This window comes from Geotrypetes seraphini, chromosome 6 (genome assembly GCF_902459505.1).
Source record: "Geotrypetes seraphini chromosome 6, aGeoSer1.1, whole genome shotgun sequence".
NCBI lineage: Eukaryota > Metazoa > Chordata > Amphibia > Gymnophiona > Dermophiidae > Geotrypetes > Geotrypetes seraphini.
Window position 1 is genome coordinate 228783083 of NC_047089.1, and position 25752 is coordinate 228808834.

Sequence of the window (25752 nt, forward strand, 5' to 3'; positions counted from 1 at the left end):
CAGTAATATTTTGCCTCAATAGCCCTCAGAATAAATACCACCCATTTGTTCCCATATGTTTATTATCCATCTTTAACATACTGCTATTTCACCTTTGATATATTGCAAATCTAACACACACAAAAATGAGGGGGTGGACAATTGGGAAGTTACAAGTGAAGATAGTAACATGGAAATCAGAAACAAGGATGGAAGGAAGGGAGCAACATAGACAAGTACACCAACAGATCACAGGGCAGGCCAAAAGCTGCAAAAGAATAGAAAGATAAGCAATCTGTGGTGAACACCTGGCTAAAACAGTAAGTCTTAAAAAAGGCCTGCTAGCTGCAGCTTATAGACATATGGCCCTTAACAAGGCAGCAAGCAAAGTCTAGGGCAGAGCTTCCCAAATTCATCCAGGACTCCACAGCCAGTCAGACTTTCCGGATATCTATAATTAACATGCATGAAATCATTCTGCATGTTCTACAGCTCCAATGCATGCAAACTGATTTCATGAATATTGATTGTGTATATCCTGGAAAAAAAACAAGTGGGGTGCCACCAGATGGGTTTAGGAAGCTCTGGCCTAGTGAACCAAAGGTCTCTATGACAATGGCATTTGTAAAAATATCTCCCAATTCCCAAAATAAATGTATTATGTTATTTAAAGCACTGATCCATGGTTTCTCATAGCTCTGCCAAATACGCCTTTAAACCCAGTCTCTTTTAGCAGAACACTTGCTCGAGAGAGGGAGCCAATAAAAAACAATATAAACCACTGTGACACTTTCACTCTGATTGATGCATGAATGTCAAAGCTAGATAATAACAAAACAGCACAAGCCATGCAATTCATCCAAAATGAAGGAAAAAGCCTCAGAAAAGGACCCTCCCACCTCCACTAAAAAGTGGTATAGCTTCAAGAGGTTTAGCGGTCACCTCATCAGCAAAAAACCTCCATTAGAGTTTCAATTGAAAAAACTGTGCTGTATTTGTTGAGGACATAAAAGATAGAAGATCTTAGGATGCAGGAGACGCGTTCAGCGTACCACCCTTTAAGTCTGATCGGTCGTGTCACACCCTGAGGCAGCAGATTTGTGAAACGCTGGCCACCGTCGGTGTACTAATCAGCATAAGGATAAGTGGATATAATTTTTCTTCTATCTTTTATGTCCTCAACAAATACAGCACAGAGTTTTTTCAATTGAAACTCTAATGGAGGTTTTTTGCTGATGAGGTGACCGCTCAACCACTTGAAGCTATACCACTTTTTAGTGGAGGTGGGAGGGCCCTTTTCTGAGGCTTTTCCTTCATTTTGGATGAATTGCATGGCTTGTGTTGTTTTGTTATTATCTAGCTTTGACATTCATGCATTAATCAGAGTGAAAGTGTTACAGTGGTATGTTGTTCACTATACATTGCCCATATTTCATACAAGCATTCCTAGCAATGGCATTAGTATGCATGTTTTGGATGGAAAAGTTCTCACAGAAAAACAAGTACCTTTGAAAATTGGCAAAGGAAAACATACCCAAAGTAAAAGTAGGAATGTACTTTCCCTTTTGAAGTTGGTGCAGAGTCTGCTGGAAAAAAATACCCTGGGACTTTGCATCTATGTGGGCAGAGTGAAAATCATATGACAGATTTCTACTCAGCAAAAGTACAGGCAGATCCCAGAAGAAAACATTACATAGAAACACTTCTATAATTCTAGTATGAATACGAATCAAACAGCTAAGTAGAAAGTTTCTTTCTATTGTAGCTCATCCTGTTACAGGAGATTATTTCATAGCACTACACTCAATATATACCAACCTGATGAAAGGAGCATGCTGTGGCCTGATAAACACAAAGAGGCAGACACCAACCATCTGCTCGGATGCCAGCAAAACATATTTGCAATCCCTTGAAATGGTTTTCTGCAACTCTGCAGCCCACAGCTTCTGATTGGTTGTGCTATGACAGATGCGATAGAAAAGTGTTAGAAAACGTAAGAGCATCATTTTGATGTTCACCCCTGCTTAACTAATCAAAACCTGTTAGGTGTTGAAGCAATGCCTCTGAAGAATATAAGCTCACAGGTTTTAAAATGTAATATACAGTAATCTTATCTCAGCTTGGGTCAGGCCTTTCTGTGGGTATGCATTCTCTTAGTTTTATCTGCTATTTTCTGGGTGGTCAGCCTTTAGGATAACTTATCCATTTAAAGTTACACGTATTTACTGATGAGCTAAACATTGCAGTGTGAAAGCTGAAAATGCCAGCATAATATTAAACAAATATCTTTTCTGTTTAAAAGATATTCTTGCTAGCTCAAAGAGTGGGCAAAGTGGAGGATGGGACTGGCACTTGTGTGTGTCTAACCTGCTATGGATGGCATCAATCTCCGTGGCAGGTCCACGGTAGAGAGTTGCGCGGGGACAGAAATCCCACCCGTCCCCACCCGTCCCCGCTAAAGTCCCACCCGTCCCCACCCGTCCCCGTGAGGAATCCCACCCGTCCCCACCCGTCCCCGTGAGGAATCCCTCCGTCCCCACCCGTCCCCGCGAGGAATCCCCTCCGTCCCCACCCGTCCCCGCGAGGAATCCCCTCCGTCCCCACCCGTCCATATAAACTTCAGAAATAGTTATTTCATTTAATTATGCTACTGAATTAAAGGCTCTGGTAGAAACCATTTACAAATAAGCAAAAAGACTATTAATTTGAAAATATTAATTGGGAAGAATACATACTTTGCAAATGGGTTTCTACCAGAGCCTCTAATGTTTATAAATTTTTATCAACACAACTAATATACTACTTTATCCTGAAGCAAAATAAAAAAAAAGAAATATAATTCTTTTCCTACCTTTGTTGCCTGGTTTCTGCTTTCCTCATGTTCTCATTCAATTCTTTCCTTCCACTGTCTCTCTTCCTTCTGCATCTTCCATTTGCTCTGTTACTGTGCCTCTCCCTTTCTTCCCCCTTCCAAATTGGTCTGGCACCCATCTTCTTCTCTCCGCTCCCCCCATAGTCTGGCATCTGTCTTCTTCCCTGCCAGCGTCTTCTCCCTACTCTCTCTTCCCCATTTCCTTTCAGCGTCCTTCTCCCCCCATCTTCCCCATGTCCTGTCAGCGTCCTTCTCCCCCCTCTGTCTTCCACATGTGCTTTCAGTGTCCTTCTCCCCCCTCTGCTTCCCCATGTCCTTTCAGCGTCCTTCTCCCTCTCTGTCTTCCCCATGGCCTTTCAGCGTCCTTCTCCACCCCCCCCCGTCTTCCCCATGTCCTTTCAGCGTCCTTCTCCACCCCTTTGTCTTCCCCATGTGCTTTCAGCATCCTTCTCCCCCCTCTGTCTTCCACAAGTGCTTTCAGAGTCCTTTCCCCCCCGCCCTTCCCATGGCCTTTCAGCGTCCTTCTCCACCCCTTTATCTTCCCCATGGCCTTTCAGCGTCCTTCTCCACCCCTTTATCTTCCCCATGTCCTTTCAGCGTCCTTCTCCACCCCTTTGTCTTCCCCATGTGCTTTCAGCATCCTTCTCCCCCCTCTGTCTTCCACAAGTGCTTTCAGAGTCCTTTCCCCCCCGCCCTTCCCATGGCCTTTCAGTGTCCTTCTCCACCCCTTTGTATTCCCCCATGTGCTTTCAGCGTCCTTCTCCACCCCTTTGTATTCCCCCATGTGCTTTCAGCGTCCTTCTCCCTCCTCTGTCTTCAAGTGCTTTCAGCGTCCTTCTCCTCCCCTCCTTCTCTACCGCCCCGGGTGCAGCACAGCCGGCCAGGTCCCCTTACTTTTGTGGCACTTCCCCGACCGACTGACAACAGCCCCGGTCCGATAAACCTCCCTGCCCTTAACTGCGAATCTAAATTACCTTATTACAGCTGCTGTAAGAAGATAATTTAGATTCGCGGCTACAGGGCAGGGAGGATTGTCGGACCGGGGCTGTTGTCAGTCGGTCGGGGAAGTGCCACAAAAGTAAGGGGACCTGGCCGGCTGTGCTGCAACCGGGGCGGGGTGTGGCGGGGCGCACCGCCCCGTCCCTTGGTAGCCACTCGAACCGCGAGGCTACTCTCCTCCTTATCTTCACTGCCTGCAGCACAGAGCCAAACGGAAGTCTTCCCGACTCAGTCGCGCGGCTCTTCTCTCTACCTTCTCTGCTTGCAGCACAGAGCCGAACGGAAGTCTTCCCGACGTCAGCGCTGACGTCGGAGGGAGGGAGGGCTTTAAGCTTTAAGCCCTCCCTCCCCTCCGACGTCAGCGCTGACGTCGGGAAGACTTCCGTTCGGCTCTGTGCTGCAAGCAGAGAAGGTAGAGAGAAGAGCCGCGCGACTGAGTACATCCAGCCCCGCAGGAACCCCGCGACCCTCGGAGGCGTCCCCACGGGATCCCCGCGACCCTAGGGGGCGTCCCCACGGGATCCCCGCGACCCTAGGGGCGTCCCCACGGGATCCCCGTGACCCAAAGGGGGAACCCGCGGGATGCCCGCGGGTCCCGCGGGATTCCCGTCGTCCCCGTTCCCGTGCAGCTCTCTAGTCCACGGTTATGGAATGGTTTGTTAAGGTTATGCCAAAATTTGAAGTCTTAAAACATCACTGAAAACTCATCTATTTGTTAGAGCATTCCTTTAGATTGGTGGCCCTTTTCTTTTACTAGACCTCTATAGATAATTACCTGTAAAGAGTTGTAAGTTTGTAATGTACTGATGTTTTGTAAATTGGATTTATGTATGCGAATTGTAATCTGCTTAGGTTATAAATGGAATACAAATTTTTAAACAAAATGTTAGGGGAAAAAGAAATAGTGCATCACAAAAATCTAGAATCTGAAGAAAAAATGTTTGCACAATTGGTCAAAAATGCACAAAAGAGCTCTGTCTTTTTAAAATTTTAATCAAATTCAAAATTCATATCACACCCGATCTGACAGTATAAGATTATCAACATGAATGTGTTCAGTCTCTTCTTTGCATAAATACAGCTTCCAAACTGACAAATGGAATCCCTATGAAAGATGTTCCTGGCAACTAAAAAGCTCTCGTATGTTTTTTTGACAAATGTGTGTACTTTTTTTTCTTATAAAATATACACATACTCATCAGTTCCTACTGGCGCATATAAAGAGATTAGGTTCTTACCTTGCTAATATCTTTTCTAGTAGATAGATGTGTCATTCTGGACAGATGGGTAATATCCCCATACTCGCAAGCTGTGCAGAAGAAATCCACTCCAGTTTCTTCACTAGAGAACTCTGGTGCCCCCTTCAGCTTGTACCTTCTTTGTCGCTGCAATTTAAAAACTGCAGGCAGCTGGCACAATTAACGACATGATCCTTCTGCTGTCAGCCTGTCCTGGAAGCTTTCACTCTGCAGCACTTCCTGTTCTTGTGTAGACTTCTGGGGCACACCGATGGCAGAATTATCACGCTGCTAACACTGCCAGCTGCCCAAAGTTTTTAAATTGCAACGCTGGAGAAGGTACTGGGGGACAGAGGAAACTCACAAAAGCCATACCCAACTCCATCGTAGCTTAAGTGGGGAGCTGGAGAGAGAGAGAGAGAGAGAGAGAAGCTGGTTTTTGCGAGTCTCCCCTGTCCCCAGTACCTTCTCTGGCACTATAATTTAAAAAACTAGGTGCAGCTAGCAGCATTAACAATGTGATCCTTCTGCCATTGGCCTGCCCCGGAAGTCTACGTGTGAGCAGGAAGTGCTGCAGAGTGGAAGATTCCAGAGCAGGTCAACAGCAGAAGGATCATGTTGCTAACACTGATGGCTGCCCAAAGGATCTAAATTGCAGTGCCAGATAAGGCACTGGGGACAGGGGCGAGTTACAAAAGCCATACCAGACTCCGAGGTGGCTTGGGTGGGAGGTGAGTGAGAGAGAGGCTGTGCTGGTGGGGTGGTGCTATTTAGGGCAAGACTAGCGGGGCAGGGCACCATTTGTGGGATAGGGTGGGGAAGGGCCGGGTGGGGGGGTCAAGTGTCCTCTCTTTTGACTTAGTAAATGATACTAAAAAACAGGTTAGGTGAAATGCAAAACCCAAGATGGTGGTTAAAACAGCAGCTCAGGCAGAAAATGTGAAGGTCGAGAAGAATTTATTGCTGTACAGACATAAATGTAAAAAACCTGACAATGACTGCGTTTTGCCCACAACAAGGGCTGCATCAGGGGTTATGTGCACGACAGAAGAGTGGGACTTGGGTGTGATTTTATGTGATGATCTTAAGGTGGCCAAACAGGTTGAAAAGGTGACAGCGAGAGCTAGAAGGATTCTAGATTGCATAGGGAGAGGTATGGCTAGTAGGAAAAAGGAGGACCTCATTTAGAATATTATGCTAAATTCTGGAGGCCGCACCTTCAAAAAGATATAAAAAGGATGGAGTCGGTCCAGAGCAGTGGTCTCAAACTCAAACCCTTTGCAGGGCCGCATTTTGGATTTGTAGGTACTTGGAGGGCCTCAGAAAAAATAGTTAATGTCTTATTAAAGAAATGATAATTTTGCATGAGGTAAAACTCTTTATAGTTTATAAATCTTTCTTTTTGACTAAGTCTTAATACTAATACTGTATTGTCATTTATAGCTAAAGAGACATATGATCAAGAAACTTTTTATTTTACTTTTGTGATTATGATAAACATACTGAAGGCCTCAAAATAGTACCTGGCAGGCTGCATGTGGCCCCTGGGCCGCGAGTTTGAGACCACTGGTCCAGAGGAAGGCTACTAAAATGGTATGTGGTCTTCATCATAAGGCATATGGGGACAGACTTAAAGATCTCAATCTGTTTGCTTTGGAGGAAAGGCGGGAGAGGGGAGATATGACAGAGACGTTTAAATATCTACGTAATGTAAATGCGCATGAGTCGAGTCTCTTTAATTTGAAAAGAAATTCTGCAATGAGAGGGCATAGGATGAAGTTAAAAGGTGATAGGCTTTGGAGTAATCTAAGGAAATACTTTTTTACAGAAAGTGTGGTAGATGTATGGTCTGTGGTTGGGAGTACTTAGCTTGAAGTAGTTGAGAAACACTGCTGTAGGCAATCAGCCGGCACCAGTGCCTCTCCTTCTCTCCCGCCCTCTTTCCTGCTGGCACCCCCTACTGGCGTCTCAGGGTCTGTCTGGAAGGCCTCTGCGCATACGCGGATGTCACGCAAGAGCATGATGTCATCACAGCAACCTCTGCACACTTCTGGGTGCCTCAAGCTGTGGCCACTACCTGTGGCCCTTGCTATATTTTCAGACTTCGTTACGGCCCAGGATTATTTTTGAGTTATGCAGGCCTGAGGTAAAGGATCGTCTTGGTTTATATTCAGATTAGAAAATGACACGGGGAAAAAATTTGTCCCCGTCTCTGCCCCATACCTGTGAACTTGGACCCTGTCTTCTATGAGCTCAGTCCCCGCTGTGTCTGATCCCATCTGCACAAGCCTCTTACACCAATGTCTCTCACACACTCTCTCTTTCTTCCCTCCCTCCGCTATTTTCACTCTTCCTTCATCCCCTTGGTTCAGCTTTTCTCTTTCCCTTCCTCTCTGCAGGTCCTGCACCTTCCTCCCTTCCCTCTAGCCCCCTTCCCATGGGTCCAACACCTCTATACCCTCCCTTCAGTGCCCAGGCGTAGGTCTGGTATCTCTCCCTCTCCTCCAGCTCCACTCCACCTACCACAAAAACCCAGCATGTTTTTCTTCTCCCCCCCCCAATCCCCAGACCAGATCCAGCAACCGTCTCCCTTCCCCTCAGCTCCAGCAGCCCAAGCAACACCGCCCCCTCACTGATAACGACAAAAAAAAAAAAAAGAGCCAAATCTGCGATTCCCCCAATGACCCTCCCAGGCGAGCCTACAAGCTTCGTAGAAGCGCTTGTAGGAAAAAGCAGCGCTGAAGTTCACTGAATCTTCTTCCCGCCAAGTCCCTCCTTCTGATGTAAATTCCAGCAAAACCAGAAGTTACATCAGAAGGAGGGACTCAGTGGGAAAATGGTTCAATGAACTTCAGTGCTGTGTGTGCCGACATTGCCTGTTAGTCCTACGAAGTATGAATGCTTCTACGATGCTGATAGGCACAAAGGGGCTGACGGGGGAGTTGCAGGTTTGGGTGGGTTTTTTTTTTGCCAGTAGCGGTAATTGGGAGGGAAAGTGCGAGGGAGGGGGGCTGTTGGACCCACAATAAGGAGGGAGGGAGGAGGGCTGCTGACTGGGAGGGGTAGGAAGGGAGACCACTCACAGCAGATCCTTTACTGCAGGGACAAGGTCATTCACCACTCCACCACTCCAAGGTGAAAAGCCTTGTTCACATACCTACAGCAACAAATCGATTTTTTTTCCCCATTCCTGCGGTTTACTCGCAGAAAACAGTCACAGTGTCATTCTCTAATTTAGATCGATCTATATTCGAGTATATAGAGTAAGCACCTTTCCTGCTTAGACTTATTTCTCCGTGTCACTTAACTTTGGGCTTCGTAGGTTCTCATCTGGGATTCTAGCTCAGGTGAAAGATCTCCATTGGACTACATGCCTTGAGCTTTCATTTGCAACTACCCAAGTAACTAGAGTAGCTCCCCCTCCCCGCCATATTTTATATCCACCTCTCAACTGATAGTCTAAGCACTGCAGTGACAATCCTTGGATTTAGATCCATGCATCAGGATTCTTTTTCCTGAAATACAGACATTAATTTTCATTACTCAAAAATGCTGCGAACACTGTTTTTGCGGTATCCCTAGGTTAGAAGACTGATTAGAAACGGCTCAACATTCAGGAATCAAACTCAAGTCCTCTGAGTATCACTGCACAGCACTACATACAGGGCTAGCCCCATGTGTAATACTTTGTCAGTCATATCCTGACAATGTAAAAATTCACAGCTCTTACCTTGCATTTACAATGTTTCCTGCATTTAATTCCACCATTTCTTCAAATCCAATTGCAAATATGTCAACAGGTTTGCTTTTATCTGCAGTAAAACATTTCCAAATTTTACACATCTCAGCAGAAAAGTTACTGTGATTCTTATTTAGATGGTAAAATGGAGCTACAATTTTACAAAAACATAAAAAAATCAATTAAACCAAATATAAAAAGGGAACAATTTTTTGACAGGATTTCCACTGGTAAATGGTGCTTCCCAGTAGAGAAAATGGCTGCTTTCAGGGTGGGACTGGCTGGGATGACATAAATATGAACAGGGATTATATTTTTAATTTCTGCACCTGCTCCTTCCTTGATTTTTCCACATGCAAAATGTGGGAAAAACCCTCCCTGCAGCACTGGCCTGATCAAAATTTTTGAAATGGAAAAACTATGGGGAGTTCCCACCAAAATCTGCCTGCAGCCCCCAGGTATCAAGTACCCACAAGCCTAGAAATAAAGCCAGAAGGCTGAAATGCACTCTTGGAATAAAGAAAGGTATAAAATAAACTCAAAGAAAAAACAGGGACAGGGTGCCTCCATCGATAAAGAACAGATTACAGAATGGCAGTAGGAAGTGACATGTATATCCTGGACATATGGATGATTCAACTGGACTCTACATACCTAGATTTTCACTTGTGTATGCTGGACACCCTGCTGGAAACTAGACATATTTTCCCATAGCCAGGCCCAGACTGTTTGCAATGCTAACAATGATGTTCTAGTTTCCCTGCTGGGAGAATATCCCTTCAAGGTTATGCTGAACTGTTATCACTGCTATATGACTTCATAAACTTCATATGCCAGACACCCAAGAAAGTCATAAAACTTTTATAATGAGCAAGGAGCTCTGCTCATGTGGGTGTAACGAGATGAAAGAACTTGGTACCAAACCATGGGTTTCCTGTCTCCCAACCAAGCTATGGGAACCAGACAGCTGGATTGTTGAAAGGCCATCTCGTTGCCAACTTTTCATCTTACAAGGACACCAACTCGAATATGCAATGAATTGTAACACCTCTAATTAGCAGCTGCATGTCTCCGTGCTGAAAGAATAAAGTTCAGCAACAGTTCTCTGTTTCTGTAAGGCCCCCCTTTTACTGGGGGGTGTGTGGAGGTGAGAGAGAGGCGTGGACAGATGGGAAGAGTTAGCTGTACATTATTTTTATGTACCAATAGGGAATTACATAACCAGAATTCGGGGATGGACTTTCTTGGGACAAAGGAAGAATTGCTCTGTATAAAAAACACGTGCATTCTAGAAAAAGCCAGAGAGATTCACTTACTTATGCTACGGGGAACTGCTAGCCCCCTGCTAAGCATATGGGTGCAAATTCTTCTCTCCATTGCATATTCTGAACTGACAATACATTTTTTTTGATATGTCTTTGCTGCTGTAATACTAAGTTTTTATACTAACAATAAACAAATATTGTCTGTTTTGGAAGATACAATGCTGTCTTGTAGTTATTCCAATGAGGTAAATTAAGCAGCCTTTTATCTCAGAAGGGACTAGATAGCCACAGTATATTTTGCTATCAATGACAGAGAAAGTAAAAGAAAGAGCCAATTGCTATACTATCTTGAACAAAATACTGGTAGGGCCATGATACCAGTGGACTTCCCCATTCCATAATGGAAAAAGGTACCACATTAAAAGTAAAGGTTTCCTAGGCAGGATTTTTATAAATGGCTTGTTCCATATGTTACAGCAGGAAAACACAAGGAGACTGAGAAGTCAATGCCTAGTTTTATACCTTGCACAAAGAAAGGCTTTCAGCTTTTGCCACATCGGGGAGAGAGGAGGGGGAAAGTTTGTGTTTTGTTGATTGGGGGGGGTTTGGGGTGGGGGTTGTAAGAGTGCAGCATGCATCTGCTTGATGGATTATATATAAAGAGAAAGGGTGGGTGGTCAGAAGTGTGATTAAAAATGAAAACAGGGGAGAGATGTTAATAAGCAAGACTATAAAACCCAGGGAAGGAAGCAGTTAATTAAGGGGTACAGGAGGGAAGGAGGGGACAAAGAGGAGGCCAGGAGAGACCCAGACAAACATTCTCCTGGAGAAGAATCTGCTTGATGATGTTGAGCTGGAGGAGGGCTGAGAGTTCTTGATGAGGTAATGAGGTCTGGTTGGAATTGAAAACAGACTCTTTTGGAGGATGATTTGGAGATGTTTTGTGTAGTCAAAGTAACCGTGTCTCACTATTTTTGGGACCCATTGGTCTGCTGTTATGAGGGCCCATAAGCAAGACAGCCTCCAACAGGAAGAGACTGAGTAATGGATTGTATTATGGTGGCTAAACTCTAAAGCAGGGGTGTCCAACCTTTTGGCTTCACTGGGCCGCATTGGCCGAAAAAAATGTTTCCGGGGCCGCACTAACGTGCAAACGCTGCAGCAAGACAGAGGAGGGAGCCAACAAGATGGTAAACATAGGGGGGCAGCAGAGAAAAACATTGCATCGCCCTCGACCGGGGCCACACAAAATACTTCACGGGGCCGCATGCGGCCCTCGAGCCACAGGTTGGACACCCCTGCTCTAAAGAATAAGTCAAACACATTGTTGAGATTTTTGCTGAGTCTGCGACTGAGTCTTTAGGAGCCTGAGATTTCTGAGAACGTTGATTTCTAGGACGCTTTTGAGCCAGAGTTCTGGAACACATTGGTGGTAGAGAGTAGCACTGTTTAAAAGATGTAGTCGACTGTCTAGAACTGTAGTAACGCCTAGGAGCCTGCTGTTTTGGCGACAGAGGCTGAGAGAGTGGTCATACTTTGTTCATGTCTGTTGATCTTTTGCGTGGCTTTGTCAATCTTATCACCAAATAGTTTGTCTCCTAAACAAGGAACATTGCAAGACAGTCTTGGATATTGGGGTCCAGGTCTGATACACAAAGCCACGCTTGTTGCCACATTGCAATGGATAAGGCTGATGTTGAGGAGGTTACAGCAAAGGCATCAAAGACTGATCTTGCCATGAATTTCCTAATCTCAAGAAGATCATGGGTAGCCTGTTAAATGTCAACAAGCTGGTCTCCAGGGATGAATCTTTCGAAGTGAGACAGGTGCTGAACCATTTGTTTGAAATAGAAGGTCATATAGAAATTGTAACTGAGGATGCGGTTGATGAGCATTGTAATCTGGAATAGCCACGGCCAAATCTGTCCAAAGCATAACCTTCCCTACCTGGAGGAGTACTAGCATATGTTCTAGAGCTAGATGATTTCTTTAAAGCAGACTCCACCAGGAGAGACTGATGCTGCAATTGAGGCTTATCAAAGCTAGGACAGGATTTCACCCTATAAAGCAGGGGTCTCAAAGTCCCTCCTTGAGGGCCACAATCCAGTCAGGTTTTCAGGATTTCCCCAATGAATATGCATGAGATCTATGTGCATGTACTACTTTTAATGCATATTCATTGGGGAAATCCTGAAAACCCGACTGGATTGCGGCCCTCAAGGAGGGACTTTGAGATCCCTGCTATAAAGGGAATCTAATTTTCTTGGCATTACCGGAATAAGTAGAGGAGTCTTCCAGTTTTTAAACATGGCATTTCACATGAGATTATGGAATGAGAGTTTCAACCTATCTTTAGGGATTTGTTCAAAATCTAGAGCATCAAAAAGTTCAGCTCTTGGTTAAGATTCAGACTCCATTCTGACAGGAAGAGCTTGACCCAGTTGACTAATGAATTTGGTAGAGGAAAGGCTTTCTGGTTGTGACTTAAGCCTAGGTGGAGGAGGACATGGATCTGATAAAAGCCCATAAGACGCTGGTGCAGTGTGTTCTGGGTCAGAGTAACCTTGAATGGATATATCGTAATCAAATTCTTCTATGCCTGGAGATTTAGTAAATCTACTTCTAGAAAAAGTACAACGCATGGCAGCTATGGCACCGATGAGAGTGGCAGGAAGAACTCCCATTTCTCCTCCGATGATGGTCCGACGTTGATGATGAGAAGGTACACCGGTGTCGGGACCTAGATTTGCATCAAGGAGGAGACTTGGATTTAGTACCATGAGGCCTCACAGAGAATTGCTTGGGCTGGGCTGGGCTGGTACCGGAGGAGTCAGTGCAGCAGCTGGTGTCGATTGGTTTTGAAACATAGCTGCTAACTAATTATCAAATTTCAAGTTTGTTTCAAGTTTATTATAATATTTGATATAATCGCAGTATCCAAATCCAATGCGATTTACAAAATTAAAAGTAGGTAAATTAAAAATAAAAAAATTTACAGCAAATAGGGCATTAAAAACAATTATGACAAACAAGTACAAACTCTACAGAAAATGAGGGAGAAAAAAAATGGATTAAATACAATATAAAAATAAATGAAAGGGTGGGTAAGGAAACAGAAGGTTAGAACCCACTTAATTTCTACTTAACAGTGTTCCTTGTCCAGATAAGTTCAAGGAAAGAAGTAATGTGATTAAGAAAGATCAGTTAAAGGCATCCCTAAACAGCCAGCTTTTTAGTAAGCCTTTGAATTTAGTAAGTAATTTTTCTTCTCTTATATTGAGAGGAAGAGAGTTCCAAATTTGTGGAACTGTGACAGAAAAGATCATATCCCTCCTTGAGTAAATAATTTTTAGTGAGAGAGTTACCAGCAAGGATTTTTCTTCTGATCTGAGAGATTTACAGGCATGTATGGTGTTAAGAATCTTTCTAAAAATGCTGTGGCTTTATTTACTAATATCTTATGTGTCAGTAAAGCTATTTTATAAGTAATTCTATGGTTTACCGGTAACCAATGATTTTCCTTCAACAGTGGGGTTACATGATCAAATTTTTTCCTGTTCATAATAATTTTTATTGCGGTGTTTTGGAGAATTTGTAATCTACGTGTTTGTTTTAAAGTAATCCCTTTGTATAGGGCATTACAATAGTCGATTTTAGAGATAGCACAGTTACTTACCGTAACAGGTGTTATCCAGGGATAGCAGGCAGATATTCTTGACTGATGGGTGACGGCACCGACGGAGCCCCAGTACGGACAATTTTAGAGTGATTGCACTCTAAGAACTTGGAAAGTTCTAGCAGGCCGCACCGCGCGCGCGCGAGTGCCTTCCCGCCCGACAGAGGCGCGCGGTCCCCAGTTAGGATAAGCCAGCTAAGAAGCCAACCCGGGGAGGTGGGTGGGATGCAAGAATATCTGCCTGCTGTCCCTGGATAACACCTGTTACGGTAAGTAACTGTGCTTTATCCCAGGACAAGCAGGCAGCATATTCTTGACTGATGGGTGACCTCCAAGCTAACAAAAAGAGGGATGGAGGGAAGGTTGGCCATTAGGAAAACAAATTTTGCAAAACAGATTGGCCGAAGTGTCCATCCCGTCTGGAGAATGCATCCAGACAATAGTGAGATGTAAAAGTGTGAACTGAGGACCATGTAGCAGCTTTGCAGATTTCCTCAATAGGCGTGGAACAGAGGAAAGCCACAGATGCTGCCATAGCTCTAACTCTATGGGCCGTGACAGAAACTTCCAGTGTCAGTCCGGACTGAGCATAACAAAATGAAATGCACGCTGCAAGCCAATTTGACAACGTACGTTTAGTAACAGGACGTTCTAATCTATTCGGATCAAAGGACAGAAAGAGTTGGGGAGATGATCTGTGGGGCTTAGTACGCTCTAAATAGTAAGCTAGAGCCCGCTTACAGTCCAAAGTATGTAGAGCCTGTTCTCCAGAATGCGAGTGAGGTTTCGGAAAGAAGACAGGCAGAACAATAGATTGGGTGAGATGGAATTCAGAGACAACCTTAGGGAGAAACTTTGGATGTGTACGCAGAACCACCTTGTCATGATGAAAGAAAGTAAAAGGTGGATCTGCAACTAGTGCATGTAGCTCACTGACCCTCCTGGCAGAGGTAAGAGCAATAAGGAAAAGTACCTTCCAAGTGAGAAACTTGAAAGAAGCGGTAGCCAAAGGTTCAAATGGAGGTTTCATTAAGGCGGAAAGAACTACATTGAGATCCCAGATAACAGGAGGGGCTTTAAGAGGTGGTTTCACATTGAAAAGACCCCGCATGAATCTGGACACCAAGGGATGAGCTGAGAGGAGTTTTCCATGAACTGGCTCATGAAAAGCCGCAATAGCACTGAGGTGGACTCTGATGGAAGTAGACTTGAGGCCAGAGTCAAACAAAGAAAGAAGATAATCCAACAACGTCTCCACTGCGAGGGAAGTGGGATCAAAATGATGAAGAAGACACCAGGAAGAAAATCGAGTCCACTTCTGATGGTAACATTGCAGAGTGGCCGGTTTCCTGGATGCGTCCAGAATGGAGCGAATGGGCTGAGACAAAAGAGTATCAGTCGAAGTCAGCCCAAGAGATACCAAGCTGTCAGGTGCAGAGACTGGAGGTTGGGATGTAGAAGGGTCTCCTGATGTTGTGTAAGCAGCGAAGGAAACAGTGGAAGAAGAAAGGGTTCCCTGGAACTGAGTTGAAGTAGAAGGGAGAACCAATGTTGCCTGGGCCACCGTGGAGCAATCAGAATCATGGTGGCTCGTTCCCTCTTGAGCTTGAACAAGGTTCTTAACATGAGAGGCAGAGGAGGGAAAGCGTACAGGAACAGATTGGACCAATCGAGGAGAAATGCATCCGCTGCCAGACGGTGAGGAGAGTAGAGTCTGGAGCAGAATAGAGGCAGCTGGTGATTGTGAGGAGCTGCAAAGAGGTCTATCTGAGGAGTGCCCCACTGAGCGAAGATGGACTGCAGAGTTAAAGGATCGAGTGTCCACTCGTGAGGCTGGAGAATTCTGCTGAGCTTGTCCGCCAAGGAATTCTGTTCTCCCTGAATGTAGATAGCTTTCAGGAATAGATGGTGATCTGTGGCCCAAGCCCAAATCTTCTGGGCTTCTTGGCACAAGAGGCGAGAGCCTGTCCCACCCTGCTTGTTGATGTAGTACATCGCAACTTGATTGTCTGTGCATAGCAGGAGGACTTGAGGAAAGAGAAGATGCTGGAAGGCCTTGAGGGCATAAAACATTGCTCTGAGTTCCAGGAAATTGATGTGATGTTTCATTTCCTGAGCTGTCCAAAATCCTTGAGTTTGGAACTCGTTCAAATGAGCTCCCCAGGCATAAGGGGAGGCGTCAGTGGTGATGACAAGTTGATGAGGAGGTAGATGGAACAGAAGACCTCTGGAGAGATTTGAGGATATCAACCACCATTGTAGAGACTGACGAAGAGATGATGTTACAGATATGTGACGTGAGCAAGGATCCATCGCTTGGGACCACTGGGTAGCTAGGGTCCATTGAGGAGTGCGCAGGTGAAGACGTGCAAGTTGTGTGACATGAACTGTGGAGGCCATGTGACCCAAGAGTATCATCATTTGCTTGGCAGAGATGGAACGTTGGGGAAGCACCTGCTGACATAGAGATTGAAGCGTCTGAAGAAGGTTGGACGGCAGGAACGCTCTCATGAGGACTGTGTCCAAGACTGCTCCAATGAATTGAAGTCTCTGAGTGGGGATGAGATGAGATTTGGGTAGATTGATCTCGAACCCCAGCAAACGTAGAAATAGGATGGTCTGGTTGGTGGCCTGGAGTACTGTCTGAGATGAATTGGCCTTTATCAACCAATCGTCCAGGTAAGGAAACACCTGAAGGTGGTGGGAACGTAGAAAAGCAGCCACCACAATCAGACATTTGGTAAACACTCTTGGAGAGGAGGCAAGACCGAAGGGTAGCACCTTGTACTGGTAATGACAACGATTGATCATGAAGCGTAGGTACTGTCTGGAGGCCAGATTGATCGGTATGTGAGTGTATGCTTCTTTGAGATCGAGGGAACATAGCCAATCGCCTTGATTGAGAAGAGGGTAAAGAGTGGCTAAAGAGAGCATTCTGAATTTCTCTTTGACCAAGCATTTGTTGAGATCGCGAAGATCTAGGATGGGTCTGAGATCTCCTGTTTTTTTGGGAACTAGAAAATAACGGGAGTAGAATCCCTGCCCCTTTTGATCTAGAGGAACTTCCTCTATGGCGTTCAGAAGGAGGAGGGATTGAACCTCCTGAAGAAGGAGTGAAACCTGAGGAGTGTTCAAAGCAGACTCTCTTGGCAGACTTTGGGCAGGAAGTGTCTGAAAGTTGAGAGAGTAGCCGTGGAGAATGATGTTGAGGACCCACTGATCCGAGGTGATGGTTTCCCAACGGCTTATGAAAAAAGTAAGGTGTCCTCCTATGGGCTGCGGAAGGTGGGCAGCAGGATGGAGACTGGCTATGTCCTGGAGAACCAAGTCAAAAGGGTTGAGTGGATTTTTGTGAAGGGGGAGGCTTCACCTGTTGTTGCTGCTGTGCTGGTCTAGCAGCTTGCCTCTGTTGTTGCCTCTGACGCCTGGGTTGCTGCGGGGCCTGTGGTAAAGGATGAGCCACAAATCTACACTGGTAGGCCGACTGCTGGCGAAAAGGCCTGGTAGGTGGGGGTTTCTTTTTCGTTTTAAGGAGAGTGTCCCACCGAGTCTCATGAGCTGAGAGCTTTTGGGTAGTGGAGTCCATGGATTCTCCAAACAGCTCATCCCCCAAGCAAGGTGCATTGGCCAGGCGATCTTGGTGATTGACATCGAGTTCTGAAACTCTAAGCCAGGCCAGTCGCCGCATGGCCACTGACATAGCCGTGGCCCTAGAGGTCAGCTCAAAGGTATCATAGATTGATCTGACCATGAACTTACGAAGTTGTAAGAGCGATGAAGAAGTTTGGCGAAAGGCAGATCTTTTACGGTCAGGAAGGTATTTCTCAAAAGTTGACAAAGTTTGAATGAGATGCTTAAGGTAGAACGAAAAATGGAAAGCATAGTTCCCAGATCTATTAGCTAGCATCGCATTCTGATACAACCGCTTGCCAAACTTATCCATGGCCTTACCTTCTCTGCCAGGAGGGACAGAGGCGTACACACTAGCCCCCGTGGATTTCTTTAAAGTAAATTCCACTAGTAAAGACTCATGGGGGAGTTGCGGTTTGTCAAAGCCAGGAATAGGTATGACCTTATATAAGGAGTCCAGTTTGCGAGGAGCTCCTGGAATGGTCAAAGGTGTCTCTAGATTTTTATAGAAAGTCTCTCACAAAATATCATGGAGAGGCAATTTTAAGAATTCCCTTGGAGGCTGGTCAAAGTCCAGTGCATCGAGAAATGCCTTGGATTTTTTGGATTCAGCCTCCAAGGGAATAGAGAGAGAGTCGCACATCTCTTTGAGAAAAGAGGTGAAAGAAGTTGCATCAGGTTTGGAGGATGGATCTAAACCAGAAGGATCCTCGTCCCCTGACGAACACTCTCCCTCAGAGAGGAAAGGCTCCTCTGAATCACCCCACAGATCAGGGTCCCTCACTTGAAAGCTACGGTCCCGTGACTCCGGTGTGGAGGGTTCTAGGTGTCGAGTTTTGTGAGTTGACTTACCAGACCTCTGAGAAACGGTACCGGGAGATGTTATCGGGTGTGCCGGTGCCGAAGTTTGCACCGCCTGGTGTAAAGACCTCGGTTCCGGCGCTAAAATTGGCATGGACACTGAGGAAGCTGTATGTACCGGTACCGACAAAGTGGATACCGATAAAAGAGGCTGCTCCACTGCCGGTACCGGTAGCTCAGACCGGACCGGGACTGGAAGGCTCGGTATCAGAAGAGCAGGCAGGAGCTGCTGCAATTGCTCTTTGAGTTGTACTTGCAGGACGGCGGCAATTCGCTCGTCCAGCGAAGGCACCGGTACCGCTTTTTTCTTCTGCGGTACCTTTGGTGCCGCTCTACACTCCGAAGAGGAACCCGAGGTCGAAGGGCTAACCTCAATCGGAGCGGAGCGCTTCCGCGGGCGCCTCGAGGTCGGCAGGATTGGGCTCGCTGCCACTGAGACCGGAGGACACTCCAGGAGGAAGGCTTCTTAGCCGGCTTACCTGAGGGATGCGACGCCGACACGGTGTCGTGCGGCGTCGATGAGGTAGGTGCCGACTGCGTCGGGGCCGAAGTCGGGACCGGTGCCGCCGAATCCGACATCTCGGTACCAAATAAAAGTTGCTGTTGGATCTGGCGGTTTTTTAACGTTCTCTTTTTTAGAGTGGCACAGCGGGTGCAGGAGGGAAATGGGCCTTGCGCACCGCTGGCACTTCTTAAAACCGGGTTGGGGGGGCATGAATGTGAAAACGGCTTCTGCCAAATCGAAGGCCGAGGCCTCGATGGTGGCAGCAGGCCCCGCCGGGGCGAACCCGAAAAAGAGAAGAAAAAAAAAAAGAAAATTCTTTTTTTTTTTTTTTTAAATAAAATAAGAAAAGAAAAAAGGGGAATACAAATTCCGAAAAGGTTTACGTGAGTGGGAAGGCGAATGAGAAAAAAGTTTTCCACAGCCGTTGAAAGTGCGTCTTCTTAGCTCCGGGGAAACTAAGAAACTGGGGACCGCGCGCCTCTGTCGGGCGGGAAGGCACTCGCGCGTGCGCGGTGCGGTCTGCTAGAACTTTCCAAGTTCTTAGAGTGCAATCACTCTAAAATTGTCCGTACCGGGGCTCCGTCGGTGCCGTCACCCATCAGTCAAGAATATGCTGCCTGCTTGTCCTGGGATAAGACCAGAGAATGTATTAAAATATTTAGTGACGATTTATCGAGGAATGCAGAAAGAGATCCAATTAATCTTAACCTATAGAAACATGTTCTTACCAATGAACTAATTTGGTCATAGTAGCTGAGCTTTTGGTCCAGTATGACTCCAAGAATTTTTACCTTAGTAACTACTTTGAGTTTGGTTGTGTTTATGATTATATTGGCTCCTAATTTCTGACCCTCCCTACACGGAAACAGCATGGCTTCTGTTTTGAATGCGTTAAGGGCCAATTTGTTATCATGCAACCATTTTGATATTTTAGAAAGTTTTTCATTGATAATTGTAATATCTCCGTTAATGTTGGCGTCTATAGGGTATAGCAATTGAACGTCATCTGCGTATGCAAATGGGATAAATCCAATTGACTGAAAGAGTGTTAGAAATGGTGCCAAGAATATGTTAAATAGTAACGGAGATAGGAATGAGCCTTGCGGAATCCCAAAATTTGTAGAAGTTATCTTTGCCGAAGAATTATTTAATGTAATCTTGGATGAGCGTTTGTGAAAATAAGATTAAACCACTGGAGAACTACTTCTGATATTCCTGTAGATTAGTCTGCGTAAGAGAAGATGATGGTCAATGGTGTTGAAAGCTGATGATAAGTCTAAAGATATAAGGAGGACTGATTGATGCTGATCCCAAAAATATAATACAGAAGATGTCAGGCCTATTAAAGAGTGCTCGGTTGAATAAAATTGACGGAATCCCGTTTGATGAGGGTGTACTGCTCCGGTTTTCTCTATGAATTCTGAAACTTGATTAAAAACTATTTTTTCTGTCATTTTTGCTAAGAATGGGATATTTGCCATTGGCCTAAAATTGTTGGGATCATTCCGATTTCCTTTTACGTCTTTGGGAATTGGATGGATAATTGCATTTTTCTAGTTTTGGGGTATGGTCCCTTTCTCTAATGAAGAACAGGTTAATTGGTGAATGTATTTGCCAAAGATGTTGAAAAATTTTTTCATAATAAGTGGAGGGAGTAAGTCTTCTTTATTCCCCTTTGTATTTAATGAGGTAAATAAACTTTTCAGGTCTAGTATTGAGGGTAGTGTGAAATGAGAACACTTTGACATTGTAATGAGGGTATCTGAAGTTGAATAGTCCATTGGAATGAGGGTATCTGAAGTTGAATAGTCCATATCTGGGTCTGGGTTGGTTCCGAAAGTTTTCCTTCTTCTCTACAAAATGATTAGCTAGCTCTTGAGCGGTCAGGATGCTAGCTGTACCCTGTGCTGACTGTGTTTTAAATGTAGTTAAGGATTTTAGAATGGAAAATAATGTAGCAGAATTGTTTGCTGTTCTAATGCGTGAAGTATAGTATTTTTTTTTTGTCTCATTGATTTTGTTTTTATAATACTGTGCTTGACTTAGATATCTGACTTGATTGGCAGATGTTTTTACTTTGCGCCATTTTTTTTTTCCAAGGAACGCATTTGTTTTTTGATAAATGATAGTTCTGGCGTATACCAAGGGTTTTTTTGTTTTTGTTACTTTTGGAGCGAGTTTATTACGTAATGTCTCGCAAAGATTCTCCCACTGATTTATTTGCTCATCACTTGATAATTTTTTAAAGTCTTCTATGGATAGGTCAATTGTTGCGATCGATTTAGGTTCGTCTAGCTTACTATAATCGTGATAGCTGTAAATTTTTTTATCTCCCTGAAGGTCATTGATAGTATGAGTGTGTTCATAGTTAAAAGTGATTAGACTATGATCTGACCATGGGACAGGCTCAATTATTGGAGATGAAAAGACTGAACTAAGATGATTAGCGACAAAAACTAGATCTATAGTATGTCCTGCAGAATGTGTTGGTTGGGAGACTTTTGAAATTAGGTCGTGAAGTTGATCCTGAATGGAATGTTGCAGTACCAAGGAAGTTAATGATATCATTGCTGTTGCAGGGTGTCGAGGCGTTGGTGACCTCAATGTAGAGGCACGCCTCAGAGGAAACAACTCCTGAAAAGATGGAGAGCGAGACTGCTTACGGTGTTGTTTGGCATGCATCGACTTCCTCAATGCTGGAGATGCTGGCGACATATGGTGAAAAGGTGAGAAATGGGAATGCTACTTAGCCTGTTTACCAGATGGTGCTAGTACAGAGGAAGCCGATGTCAAGTGATATCCTGAAGGCGTCGTCGATGTCATTGCATTTTTATCCACGTCAGACATGGCGGACATTGCTGATGGATCTTAAAGTCCAAAAAATCTTTCCTGTTGTAGACGTCGAGCCTTTAAAAAGTGTTTTTGTTACTTTGAGCAGCAAGAACAAGAGTCAACTCTGTGCTCAGGACCAAGGCACTGAAGATACCAATTGTATGGATCAGTGACTGATATGGCCCTATTGAACCGAGAACACCTCTTGAAGCTGCTAGGCTTTGACATTGAAGGGAAAAAACACTGATGTAAAATCGAAGGAATCAATTTTTCCTCCGAGGGTCGACTGATCTTGTAAGCAAAAAAGATTCGATGTCTTTGGCCGCAAAATTGGCTTGATGGAGGACCAAAGGCCTGAAAACATAGGGAAGAAAAAATCCCAAACAAAATGATTTATAAAGGAAAATGAAAGAAAAGAAGTAAAAAATAGAACGGGAAAGTATAAAACTTTAAAATAACATGATTAGAATGAGTCAGACAACACACATCTTCTTAGCTCCGTGGAAAACTAAGAACTGATGGTCTCGTTAGCAGACATTGGGCGGGAAGGCACTTGTGCGGCATAGGTGGTCTTGAGATTTCTAAAAACGTTAAATTGAGAGTACACTTTAGTATTGTCCGTAACAGGCTCCATGGATGATGTCATACAAATGTGAGAATATGCTGCCTCCTTATCCTGAGATAAAGTGTTCTACCTCTTCTGAAACTGTGTTAAATACCAAAGTTCACCACAATGGCTTGAATTTGAACTCTGGATTAAATTCAGGAATCGTAGGTGATGACATACAGAGGCTCAAATCTGTTCTACACTAAAAGCTCTCATTATCTAAATCAGGGAATAACTACAAACAGCACTCAGAACACATTACTTAAAGTGTATTTTCACAAAGTTTGATGAAAAACTTTTTTAAAAAATGCTTCATTTCTTTAAGGATTAAAATCATAGACCATAATAAAGAGTTACAAAATAACTCTATGCTGTATGAGTTAATCTTCAAATGGAGGGCAGACAGAAAGCATAGGTTTAAAGTGAAAAAAAAAGAAGTGATTTCAGATGGCAGGCAATATTAGAGCCTATTTCCACATATAATGTAAAGTTTAAACTGTAGAAAAAGCTTTAAAAATTGTCATTTTGAGAGGAAAAATCCTTGTGACATATATGGACAAAGATGAACTGTGATCTCCACTGAAAACTAATAATGAAATATGTCAATAAACAAGATACATTAAAATAGTAAATATTCAACCCATTTCTTGATGCCCCCTCATATTACTTCTATTTGAAATAATTTTGTTGTGGTTATCTGACAAAAGAGCTCTGTTAGGCACATGCCCACTATCTTACCTTGAAATTCCTGGATACCCGCTAACTTGGGTGCATCCAGCAGCCAGTCAGTGAGGGTCTGATTCTTAAATGCAATACTTCGGAATTGCTTCCCACCATTTACATTCCAGGTTCCAACACAGATACGAAGCTTCTTGGGTTTACAATACTTGTAGTAATTTTCACACATACTCTTGAGTACTCTTGGAGTTGCTGCCAAGAACACATAACTGTTTACAAGACATGCATACAAGATGGCTTGTGACAGTCTAGAAAATAAAAACCACTTTGAGAGGCCATTTCTTATCCTTAACAGATAATACACATGAATCATGTAGGCAAACTTCATAACTTACAGAAAGAAAAGGAAAATTATACACCAGTGTATACTCATGTCTGTATAATTGAGAGACCTATATGTAATAACCTAACCATAACTACTTTTTTACAGAAAGGGTGGTAGATATGTGGAATAGTCTTCCAGCAGAGGTGGTGGAGACAAAGACTGTGTCTGAATTCAAGAAAGTGTGAGACAGGCACGTGGGATCTCTTAGGGAGAGGAGATAGTGGATGTTGCGGATGGGCAGACTGGATGGGCCATTTGGCACTTTACAATGAATTACAGTACTTCAATGGCACACATGCAGTTCCAAGTTTATTTACAGTTTGATATATCGACCATCAAACAAATATCTAGACGGTTTACAATTGCTAAAATTGGAGTTTTTTTTAAAAAAGAAATAAAAAAGTAAAATAGGGCATTATAATGAAAGGACAAAGATATGGACAAAATTGAAACAAAAGGTACTGGGGAAAGGGGAAGATTCAAAATTTCATCAAAGTAAAAAATAAAAATAAAAGGAAGGTAAGAAGGGGAAGGGAGAGAATGAATAGGGAAGGGGGGGTCGCTTCTTAAAAGCGGTTCTCTTTAACAGTTGAAGATGGATGGGAAAATGATCTTATCTTGAATTTTGGTATGCGTCTTGAAATAGAAAGGTTTTAAGTTTGACTTTGAATTTATCAAGAGAGTTTTCCGAACAGAGGTATGATGGCATTGCATTACAGAGGGAGGGGGCTAGAGTAGAAAACCCAGCTTTCAGTTTTATGCATGAAAACATTAAAGAGGCAGATGGAGTGCAACACTGGTATTAACATCCAGTTTTACAGGAAGTGATTTACTAAAATTCAGTCAGTGGGCAGAATAGGATTTCAATTCACAAGTCTCATTTCTTTGGATCTGCAGTTTATTGCTTCTACAACTAGACCACAAATATTCTCCAAGTCTTTTGCCATCAGAATAATTATTATAAAACAATATATAGTAAATCTTTATCCTCATGGGTGCTGTTACTAGTATTCCAAACATTTTAACAGCAATGCATTCCTACTAGAATCATACTTAATAACAATAAGATCTTCTGAGTTAACTCTTGGGATACTTAAACTAAATCCCTATCATATATCATATATATATAATTTTTTTTAAAATCTACTTTATTCACAGTGGATGAATACAAAGAATGAATAAGCCACAGGCAAGTTGCAAAAAAAAAAAAAAAAAAAAAAAAGAAACATAGCCCAGGCAGAGATATACAGAAGGTAAATTATGTGTAGGTTAAGTCAACACAAAAACTAAAGAACAGTACAAATATCTGCCAACGGGCTCTAACATAACGTTCGAAGGCAGGTTGCATACAGTAGTACTCTGCCACCTTTTGTCCTTTTTGTTCCCCAGCTACTCACTCAACATAACTTCCATTCCAGACACACCTACCATACTATGAAAGATACTCCCCCATCCCACACACAGAGGCACCACTCATCAACCTCACCATACCTTACCCCCCCACCCCCCATCCCCATCTATACCCTAACATAGTATAATTTTTGCATGGTATGTTGATTGCAAGTCAGCATGACTTATTGAAACAGACCTGACTGAGCATGAAACTATCAAGGTGGCTGCCCCCTCAAAATAGATACACAAAGGAGACAGCAACAGAAGATAAGCCGTGACTGCACATAAAAGAGTTGTGAATCAAGGAGGAGCCAAAAACAGCATCCTCACTGGTCATGGAAAGACCTGGTCCTATGTGATGATGGTGGGCAGGAAGATGTACACAAGCACAGTTCATTGCTCTCAAATACTTCTAGAAAGTTGCTGGGAAGTGGTTACTCTATTTTCTTTTATTCTTTTTTTTTTTTTATACCGCCACAATCTTGCAACTTCTAGGCGGTTTACAATCAAGAGAGCTGGACATTCAGCGAGTTACAATATGCAGATAGTCAGAGGAAAATACAGAGTGCAGAAACTTTAAGAATGCAAAAATATGGATATACAGTTTGCTGAGCGAGAATATAAGATATACAGTTTGCTAAGAAATTTCCGAGAGGACCTGTTAGGAAAAGGTCACGCATTTCTAAAAATACAGCGAAAATTACAATATGATAATAGTAACAGTTTATATATATCGCAGTACCATGATGTTCTAAGCGGACTAAAGAGGGGAGAGAGGGAATGGGAGAGAGGTCAGGAGGACCTTTATTGAGGAGAGAGAGAAGAGCGGGTCAGTTGTCTAGGTATTTCAGGAACAGGTATGTTTTTAGTGGGTGAAAGCAATTGATCTAGGTCTTTACTCCATAGGGTTACTTGGTGTGAGATAAGGTGTTCATGGTGTTTTTTCAGTTTGCAACCTCTAACTGGAGGGAAAACGAAGTTTGAATGTGTGCTTCTCTTGCGTCTGTTGGTGGAAAAGGAGAAAAGGTCTATTATGTATTTGGGGGCAAGACCATATAGTACTTTGAAGCAGAGGCAAGCAAATTTAAACTTTA

The 25752-nt window shown here is 43.7% G+C and overlaps 1 protein-coding gene across 4 annotated transcripts in view; it reads right to left on the reverse strand.

The window, feature by feature from the left end:
- The window catches only part of SYNJ1 (synaptojanin 1), a 266393-nt gene that overhangs the window by 147150 nt on the left and 93491 nt on the right, over positions 1-25752 (reverse strand). For all 4 annotated transcript variants that reach the window (XM_033947942.1, XM_033947940.1, XM_033947941.1 and 1 more), the window contains exons 13-15: positions 22942-23133; positions 8819-8900; positions 1798-1938 (exon numbers count right to left, since the gene is read on the reverse strand). In XM_033947942.1, coding sequence (XP_033803833.1) covers positions 1798-1938; positions 8819-8900; positions 22942-23133 — 415 coding nt within the window. The remainder of the gene's footprint in view (positions 1-1797; positions 1939-8818; positions 8901-22941; positions 23134-25752) is intronic.